Raw genomic sequence first — 10,334 nt, forward strand, 5'->3', positions numbered from 1 at the left:
GAGAGCTTTTGTTATTATGTTGGAAATTGCAATGCTATATTTCCTGTGTGAGAGATGCAGCAATTATTTTTGCGAAAGGCCTTCAATGATCATAAAATCCCTGGCAGTTGGGACCAAAAGATTATCCGGTGTAATCCTAGTTGTAGTTCTCTTGTGGAGACTATTTCAAAAATTTATTTGTAGTTTTCATGTCGAGATTAGTTGGAAAAGTTTTTCGATTATAGTTGTACTACTCGAATTTACGATCTCAATCAACTTATTGAGTAACAAATCCACCACCATATCAACTATCAAGGCCCTATTTGCTTAATCTTGCCAATTTTTGACTAACTATTTTCTATTTTTCTTTGTTACATGGAACATCTCGTTCTCTCTCTCTCTCTCTCTCTTTAATGATGTTGTTACAACAATTTAAAAGGCTTTGATTGATATGAAATGAATCTTAAAATTCCAATCATCATTACAAATAAATTGTCGTATTGCATTGTCAATGGCATTAGAACTTATTATTGTAATTGATTTTTTATAAATATAAAAAGGTAAGCGCTACCTTACAGCTGTTGTAAGTTACAACCCTCTCACGTGGATTGTACCAGCTGTTGGCTCAAGTGAGATCCACGGCTAAGTTCGTGAGAGAGCTGCACCTGTACAACAGTTGTAAGGTAGCAAACTCCATATAAAAAAGATGAACAATTATATATTTCTATGTGTGAAACACCTTTAATTATGTTTTTATATTTAAAAAACTATGTGTGTGTGTGTGTGTGTTATGCTTACAAAATTAGGATATAAGATTTATTTTTGAAATGATGGGTCACCAATTATGGATGACTAAATGTTAAGATTAGGTACCTTAAAAATTTTTCGGCCAGACCCATGGGGGCAAAAAGAATCCTATATAAAACTACAATTTTTATAGAAATATATTATCTTATAGATTTATCAAATTGTTAGTTTGTGCATCAAGCCCATATTAGGACTCTAAATATTTACTCAGAGTTATCAATTTATCGAGGTAGTATTGAGCATTCTAATACACTGAATATTGACTTGTAATTTTGCTTAATATTAGGTAGGGTGAACAAAAAAACTTGGGTCGACTGAGGCAAGCATACCCGAAGCCCAACTCGCATGGATTGGGATTGGATATAAATAAGATAAAAAAATATAAAACTTGTTTATATTAGGCTTGGTTAAGGGGTAAGGAAAAAAAATCGTGCTTTTTAATTTATAAAAAAAAATATAGATCAAATTACAAAAAGAAAAAATATTCAAAATATTAGATTAATATTTGTGATTTATTATGTTGTCTTATTAATATTTTATGTATTGGACTATTATTCTATTATATATTGGATAATTACCTTTGAATTTAAATTTTTATACTTTATTAAAAATTTATTTTAAAATTAATGGAACACCTATACTCGGCGCAAGCTCAGCCTATCTAAGTTTAGATGGACTTTTGAAGGACCTAATCCTATTCTTAATAACTTGGGCCTGGGTCTAGGCTTGAAAAAGTCCGACCCAATCCCTTAATTTGCCACCTAATGTTAGGCAGTAGGATGATTTGATTATCCTAATCTTAGGGTAAAAAGCAAGAGACAAAAGTGTTGCCTTAAATTTTGTGCCTAAATACACATGCTTTGCTTCTAGAAATAACAATAACCCCATGTTAATTAGTGCCTGTAGAACTAAAAACCTGGCAAATTTTTTAACACCCCGTTATGGCCCAACTAGAGTCCAAAACCAAAGCCCAATAAGGGCAATTTAGGAATTGTTTATTAAAATACAAAGAAGTAGCTGTACGCCCGCCAGTTTTTGGCCAGCCATTTCATTCACTCGTACGGTCGTACCCTCGTTCCGCGCACGTTAGTCTCCAACACAGGTAGTCACTATCGTAAGCCTGGAGATAAAAATACAGTACAATACCAAATACAATACGGTTATACGCGCCTATAGATCCTTCCTGAACAATCAAGAAAGCAAGCACAGCTGCGCAAGCAGAGAAAGAGAAAAGAGAGTGTCTGAGTTGAGTTGAGTTGGTCACACTGAGCAAGTGAAAATGGAAGGCGAGCCGACTCGGATAATAGTGGCGGTGAACGAGTCGACGATAAAAGGTTACCCGCACGCGTCGATTAGCAGCAGAGGAGCGTTCGAGTGGAGCGTGCAGAAGATCATTCGCTCTAACACTTCTGGCTTCAAGCTTCTCTTTCTCCACGTCCAAGTTCCCGATGAAGATGGTTCTCTCTCTCTCTCTCTCTCTTGTAGCTTCCGTATATTTATACGTATTTGCATGTATTTTTTCTGTATGTTTTGTTGTAGTTGGGGTTCGTAGACGATAGTATAAGTGTGTGTTTGTGTATGTTATGTGTTCTATAATTTTGTGAAATTGAGTTGATTGTGCGAAAATGAACTTTTAGTTTGAATGATCATTGGTTGTTGTCTGTTTGTTTCTTGAGAAAATGGAGTAAGAACGGAGTTTAAAAATATTCGAAGAAAATCTATATAATAGGCTAAATTACATTCCTGTGGTTAAAAATTGGTGTTAATAAAAAATAATTATTATTAAGGTGCTCCTTGGTGTTATGATGTTAGCATTTTTGTGACTACGGCTTTGAGGATTTCTTTGTTTTGTTTTCTGAAAAATCATTTTCAGAATAATTGTATTATACTTTTCTATATATAAAGAAATATTTGCTTCCTTTGATTTTGGCAAAGAAAATGGAATTCTGGTTTTGAATGAATATGCTTGAGCATGAGTAAGTTATGGTGATGCTGATGTTTCTGTTGACATTAGTATTTCTTTCTAACTATCTTGTAGCAGCATGTATGATGCTAATGTATAGCTTCACACTGTTTTGCTCAAATGCTAACTGGATTAAAGTTCATTTTTTATCACGGATCAAAACCAGATCAGTAATTTGTGGTTTGGTTGCCCTTGGACTGCAGAGTGATAGTGTAAGCATGATAGAGACTTATCTCTTGTTTTTTTCAGTTCTCTGCAGCATTTAGAGAGAGTTTTGTTTGGGCGCTTCACTCAAAATATGTGCTTGTTGTTTCCGTCTTTGGGAGGACCAACTACAATGTTTCTCTGTTGTGTGTATTTCTCTTTGTGCATGCCTCTGTTTTGTTGTTTCATTTCTTCATATTGATGGTACTTCCTGTCTCTTATGTGTCTCATGTGGACCTACTAAGATTACTCGTTTTTCCCTAACTGTTGCTTTTGGGTTTCAACTACACATTCAGATATTATTTCTGCATAATTGTGCTTGTGTTTTTGACTTGACTGTTACTTCAGCCTTTCTTCCGTGAATTAAGGTCATAGATTATTTTGCTTAGGTCTCATTGAATTGGCTTAAGAGTGCTCCTTGACTTGTTTGGATGATATTTATAACGAGGTTTTAGTCAATCTAGACTTGAATTTGCGATTTTAGAGTTCCTGTAACACAATTTCAAGTGGTGGAGAATCTGGAGATTATATGTTGGCATGGTATGTGATGTGGCACCCTAATTCTTGTATTGACCTCCCAGAGCAAGTTATGTTTGTACATTTTGAAAATCCAAGGTCTTTATTTATTTTTTCAATGCTTTCATTGATCTAATTGTGCAAGTAGGGTAAGTTTTCCGAAGTCAATGCCTGAATCTATTTGTTCATAAGGAAGACAGTGTCACTGTTTTTGGAATCTTATGTTCTTTTAAATTCGTCTGCATGGCATGTAAATTCTAATTTTCTTTCTGAATTGCATGTGTTGCCACTCTGCATCAAATATGAAGAATAATACTTGACATTGGTTTACTTCTTGTTTTGGCTAGGTTTTGATGACATGGATAGCATATATGCATCTCCTGAAGATTTCAGACGCATGCAGCACAGGGACAAAGTGAGAGGACTTCATCTTCTGGAGTATTTTGTCAACAGATGTCATGAGATTGGGGTAATATTTCTTTTCTGATTGCTTGCACCCCTCTATTTATCTTGCTCACATGCACAACACATGCATACATAAAGTACATGAACACATTGTCTGTCTAAAGTGTAGCCATTACTTTGGGGTCAATTAAAAGTTGTTGAATTCTTACTAAACTTGTCTCCATTCTTATGTTGCATATTTGTGGTTTATTTATTGGAATGCTCTAGGTAGCTTGTGAAGCATGGATCAAGAAAGGAGATCCCAAAGAAGTAATCTGCCGTGAAGTGCAACGTGTCCAGCCAGATCTCCTGGTTGTGGGAAGTCGGGGACTTGGTCCTTTTCAGAGGTATGCTTATTCCTTTTGTTCAAGGAAATGCACGGCATGAGCTTAGTAGATATAAACACAAGAATCAGTCAACTCAGTTTCCATTCTTTTCCATTCACTGCTTCATGAGCGTGCTTGTAGTTTTGGAATCTAGAAGTTGACTTATTGATCTGTTTTTCAGGGTCTTTGTTGGGACTGTGAGTGAATTTTGTGTGAAGCATGCTGAGTGCCCTGTCATAACCATTAAACGTAGGGCAGATGAAACTCCTGAGGACCCTGTTGATGACTGAACTGATCACTATCTCAATATTTTTCATCCTGTTGATAAACTTTGGACAGAAAACGTTAGTTGGTGGAGATATTAAATGTACTGCTTGGAAATACTTGTCTATTTGTTGAGAATATATTGCCTGGACGAATATGCTTTGTAATCTGTTAAATATGCTGCAGGTTTCATATTTGTAAGCTCACTGCCACTGGGTTGCATATAACAGCTTTCCTGGCCTTGTTGAATTTAACTGGATATATGAATGAATGCCCATTCAATCACAGTGGAACTGTTCTTCTAATCTCTATACAATTTCACTGCAGCTGAACTCGGATTCATTTGTGTAATCCATCAGGGATTCGGGGTAACAATGCAGGGTACTAAGACATTTGGTGATAAGCCATAAATGCCGCAAATTTTGTGTTACCTTTCACGCAATTCCACATCAAATCAGATAGTTGTCCAAATTAGTATCAAATTTAGGCCACTGAACTCTTATCAGGGCAAAAATTCGATTAACAGTTTCGATCAAGACACGTACTAGCAATTTTGGTTTACAAATTCTTACGAATTAGGAATTCAACTGTCTCGAGAACATAATTTATCTGCTCTTCACTTTGCTCCTCGGCATTTAAGGTGGGTGCAATAACTAATTCACAAGAGGTGCGTTCTCTGTTTTCTCAGTGCTCTGATGCCCAAACCGGATATGTAGAACTCTCACAAGGAGAGGGGAAAAAAAAACTGATAAGCAGCTAAACGCTACAAAACCTTTTCATAGGCAGTTTGTAATTAATCTGTCAGCGTCACTGCTTTATGCATTTTGAAGGTCAATCACCAAAAATGTAGTAACTCAAAACATAAAAGGAGGAAACAGTGCCTACCTAATGTGTAAAAGTACCCTCAGCCACATGAAAAAGAACGTTAAGGAAATTCAATGCCTAATTTTAGGTGGATTCATGTCATAAATCTCTTGGTTTATTGGAAACTGAGTTTTGCATATCCCAAAAGCAACTGAGTTTGTTGTATAACATTATGTTTCTATCTATTGCAGTATACATGGAGCATGATTGATTGGCAGCAACACACTAGATGCCTTTAAAGGGATATAACATGACTGATTGGCAGCAACACACTAGATGCCTGTAAAGGGATATAACGAATATTGCACTAATGTCAACTACAAGTAAAGCAAGCCACCTGTATCATATCAACTTCCTATGATTGCAAGACAGTAACCTTACTCCTACATCCTTACAACAACCTCAATTATTATACTATCTCTACACCTAGACATGGATCGGCAATCAAAATGACATGCGTTTAGAACCAAAAGCTGCATATCTTGCTTCATCCCAATCTACGATGAAGAAGATCCAACCACTGTGTTTACCTTTTCCAACAAGTCTTTTACCTCATGCTCTAATTTGGATTTCAACTCCGGGGTCATCTTCCCATCTGAGTCTGCCAACACTGAGGAAACCATTTCGAGTTTCTGCTTTACATAATTAAATGAGGAAGCCTCAGCAATAGATGATTTAGAGCCAGGTTCCTTTTTCAGGGCCTTGCCACCCTCCTTAGCTGGAGAAGATCTTGCATTTGCTATCTCCTTACGCTTTTGCACCTTGGAAGTAGATGAGGAATTCCGAAGCTCAAATTTGCAATTAGAAGCTTCAAAGGGACTGGCCAATTGAGAACTCTTTAAGGCTTCCTCTGCATCGTAGCTCCTTAAAAAGACAACCCGCGCACAGTGATTATTATAGAACATTTCAGTCTCTTCTTTGTTGAGAGATCCAAACTTGCTATAAAACTTGATAAGATCTTTTTTTGATGGCAAAGAAGATGTTGGGCCAAATGTCACATAGAGGGATGCAGGTGGAGCCTTCCCATCAGATTTCTTATTTGTATGTATTTCAGGAGCTGCTTTCCCACCGGTTTCTGTACCTCTTTTCTTCTTATCTTGTGACCTGGTGACTTGCTTAAGTTCAGAGTTATCTGACTTTCCTTTTCCATTAGTTTCTGTGCCTTTTATCTTCGCATCTTCTATTTGCTTCAGAATAGGCTCATCTGATTTTCCTTTATCATTCTTCATCAGTTTTGCTTCATTTTTTTTCATCTTTGTCCGCCTAGATCTCCATTCAGGAGACTTCAGTTCAGTCTCATTTTGGTCTTCTGTTGATGACACAGGTTCAGAGTCTAGAATCTTTCTTTTTCTACCAGGCTGACTTTTGTTGTATATTTTATAGTTAGATCCATTGCTATAGACTGAGCTCCTAAACACTGAAACAAATCCCTCAACCACATCAAGAGAATCCTCCTTCAGAGAATCTAAATTGACAGCCGTGGAGCGGATTCCAGAAATGACATCCTTAGCGGACGCCTTAACTTTCATTGTATCGACGACAGTTCTCTGATCTGGTTTAATTTTTTCAGGATTTGAGGAATCGGATTTCTCATGCTCTGCACCAACATTCTTAGCATCTTTCTTCCGAACCACCTCATCACTACACATCAGATTTGCAGGAGACTTAGACCCAATAAGATTGCCAGCAGCCTTTGTCATTTGCTCTGCCACCTGAGCCTCACAGGAAACTTTCAAGAATTCTTCTATGTCTTTCTTGGTTTGCCTCTTATTTATACTTGTATAAGGAGGGGACAAGTACTTGCTCCTCTTCCTCTCTCTTGACAAGAAGCTCTTCTCAACTTGTTCTTTGGCCTCACCATCATCCCTTTGAACTGTCTTCCTTTCTACAGACATGGGGCTAGCATTAGTTTCTTCTCTGTTGCTCCTCTTCCTCTCTCTTGACAAGAAGCTCTTCTCAACTTGTTCTTTGGCCTCACCATCATCCCTTTGAACTGTCGTCTTTTCTACGGACACGGGGCTAGCATTAGTTTCTTCTTTGTTCCCATCATCATTTTTGGTATGTGAAACTTTGTTCTTCTTCTTCTCCTCCCTTGATGAAAAAACCTTCCTCGTTTTTCTCTTGGCCTTGCTGTCATCACTTTCAACACTTGGAGTTTCAGGAGTAGATTCTAAAAGCTTTGTCACTTTCCTCCTCTTTGGCTTAGAACTCAAACTACTCCCAGCATTAGCTACATCATTGCCTTTCCTCATCTTCCTGGAAGATGATGGCGGTGGATTTCCTGAGCCTATTCCCTCTTTTGTCACATCCTCTTCCAGATTCTTTGCTGGAGTATCTACAAAGCCTTCCATAATTTCAGCAATGCTTTTCTGTTTTCTTCTCTGGTACTGCCCATTCTTTGAATTCATGAGGCACTTCTGCAGCATGTACAGATGGCTTTCTTCCTCAACAGGGCCTTTCATCGGGCCCTCTTCATCATGACTAAAGTCCAATACCCGATCATGGTTGTCGTCTTCTAGCCCTGGAATTGGCTGCGGTTCATGGTACAAAGCCAACTGATAGCCCCCTCTCAAACGATAAAAAGCTGACAGCCAGCACTTTAACTCAGTGAATTCAAGCATATTATCGATGGAAATAACTTGTGCAACATGTTTCAATTCAGCAAGACATTCTGATGGTCCAAACAGATAATTCCAAAGCTTTGCAATTCCACCTTCAGGCACAAGGACTCCAGGCCTGACCCCACTATTCGCTGCCAATGGTCTAGCCAGACTATCTAAACTCTCTTTTGGTACACAGGAACAAGTCATCTTCAATTCCACAAGTCTACCAATCTCATGCACCGCATTCTGCACAGCATTAACGAAGCTCTTTGAGCTACTCTGCCTTGACATATCCTCAAAATTCTTCTCGAAAGGCTTCAACTGAGATGGATGGCACCAAGCAAATGTTCCATCAAAGTATGCCACAAGTAGCCTATCCCTAGGTTTTACCTTCAATGCATAGTCAGAAGCATCAGATGAATCATAAATCTGGCCAGGCCACCATGGATAGCTCTTAATCTTACCCCAAACAAAATCACCCACACAGAACTCATAATTGCCATCACTAGAATTGTCTTCCTCCCCTTTTTCACTGTCACTCATCTCCCTAATTTCCCCATCAGGGTTTTCCCTCTTTTCATTCAGAGAGCCAACATCCTCCCTCCTGTTGAAATCGCCACCATCTTCTCTTCCCATTTCACTACTAACATCCACAAGAAGCGAAATACCATCACTAACGCCAACACAATCATCCACCTCTTCATTTTCAGCATCATAAAAAGAGTCTTTTTCTTTAAAGTTCTCGCTATCATCTCCACTTCTAACCTCAATTTCAGTCTCAACAACCACATCTTCTTCTAAATCATTACCAACTAAATCCTCATTCCCATTTGTAGAAACCCTAACCCCATTTTCTTTGCCATTTTCAACTGAAACCTCGAACAAAGAACTCTTTAGACCTTCTTTCAGACTTTTGACATCTGCGTTCTTTGACTTCGATTGTTCCGATACCTTTTTCGTTGACTTTTCCATTTTTCCGGCAAAATAATAATAACACCCCCTCGAGGAAATCAGCTTCCCACACGTAAAACTTTTGCCCACTATTCAAACAAAACGATTACAACAATAACAACCAACAAAAAAACAAACGTTAAATACAATCAGCACACTTTAACCAAACCCTAGGGTTAAACGCTAAAGCTTTAACTAAACAATACCCAACTTCACATGTATTAAACTAAATAATATTAACGTATAAAAAATTAAACTTGAGAGAGAAAAAAAAAAATTACCTGAAGAAGAAGAAGAAGAAGATAAGCGCTTTCACACTTGAGCTACTCAAAAGTGATTCCTTTTTTCGTCCAAAATACAGAAATAAAGACAAGAAATGATTTGAAATTGGGACATCGAAAATATCGGGCCCAAGGTAGAATGAAAAATCTACTGCTGCCAGAATTAGGGTTCAGGTCTCAGGCGGTTACATTTGTTGTTAATTACAAATTTGTTCCTTTTATTTTTTCTTGTTTTATTTTTGTTGTCTACTAATGGAAAGGTCACGTCCACGTTTTGTTTATGACAGCTTTGATTTTTTAAGGATAATTTCTCACGCGCTCGAGTGAGCATTTTGAGTCTACTCGCGTGTTATTTGACCCTCACTGCGCCTGCGTGGTTGTCGTTGTGTCCTGGTTGACGGCGTGGGTGTGTTTGGCGGCGAGTACTGAGGTTTCTAACGGTGCGATAGCGGGAGTTGTTTATAGAAAGTTCAAACGACGGTCGTACGTTTCTTTTAAAGTGGCAGTTACATTACGGATGATTGACACCTGTCCTTTCTACTCTTCTCGTTGGAGAGATAATAAAAGCCCAACGAAGTAAAACGATGATTCCAGCGTTTAATAAAATGAAGAATTGAATACTGTGCCGTTCTGTAATTTTCCATTAAATATTCTATTTTCCTTTATGTTTTATTTTCTCGAAGAAAATTATCATTAGTATAACCTTTAACATATATTTTTATCAGACGTATGATTTAATATGTATCAGTCATCTACTTTGAATTGATAAATCTATCATCTACAAAAACCATAAACTGTCGATTGTTAGTTAATAGAATTTTACCAAGATGATAATTTTTTCCTTGAAACTAAAATTCATGCAAAAAAAATAGAATTACCTAAAAATTAAGGTGAATTTTTTATACACAAATTTTTTTCTAATTTTATGAATAACAATACTTTTTTTATAAGAAACCATATATTATTAACATTGTTTTCAACTAATTTTGGGGTAGGCCAAACCAATCTAGAATAATAAATTTATATTTTTGGGGGAGATGGGGTACCTCACTGGTTTGTTGTGCGCGGTGTGCGGTGTATCTAAAATTCGGAGGAGGTGAGAATGGGACAGAGAGTGGTGACAATGGTGGAA

General features: G+C 37.4%; 2 protein-coding genes across 2 annotated transcripts; one reads left to right on the forward strand and one right to left on the reverse strand.

Moving 5' to 3' along the window:
• Window positions 1-1,961: 1,961 nt before the first annotated feature.
• Window positions 1,962-4,790, forward strand: LOC102612629 (universal stress protein A-like protein). The gene is made up of 4 exons (XM_006470249.4): window positions 1,962-2,243; window positions 3,817-3,938; window positions 4,142-4,260; window positions 4,421-4,790. Exons 1-4 carry the CDS (start codon window positions 2,066-2,068, stop codon window positions 4,527-4,529), a joined length of 528 nt encoding a protein of 175 aa, XP_006470312.1. The 5' UTR covers window positions 1,962-2,065; the 3' UTR covers window positions 4,530-4,790.
• A 676-nt stretch (window positions 4,791-5,466) lies between these two features.
• LOC102612327 (PWWP domain-containing protein 3) lies at window positions 5,467-9,435 on the reverse strand. The gene is made up of 2 exons (XM_006470248.4): window positions 9,203-9,435; window positions 5,467-9,010 (listed from the first exon to the last, which is right to left on the reverse strand). The coding sequence occupies exon 2, from the start codon at window positions 8,940-8,942 to the stop codon at window positions 5,865-5,867; it is 3,078 nt and encodes a 1,025-aa protein (XP_006470311.2). The 5' UTR covers window positions 8,943-9,010; window positions 9,203-9,435; the 3' UTR covers window positions 5,467-5,864.
• Window positions 9,436-10,334: the final 899 nt, after the last annotated feature.

The sequence above is a fragment of the Citrus sinensis genome, chromosome 2, assembly GCF_022201045.2.
Source record: "Citrus sinensis cultivar Valencia sweet orange chromosome 2, DVS_A1.0, whole genome shotgun sequence".
In the NCBI taxonomy this organism is placed as follows: Eukaryota; Viridiplantae; Streptophyta; class Magnoliopsida; order Sapindales; family Rutaceae; genus Citrus; species Citrus sinensis.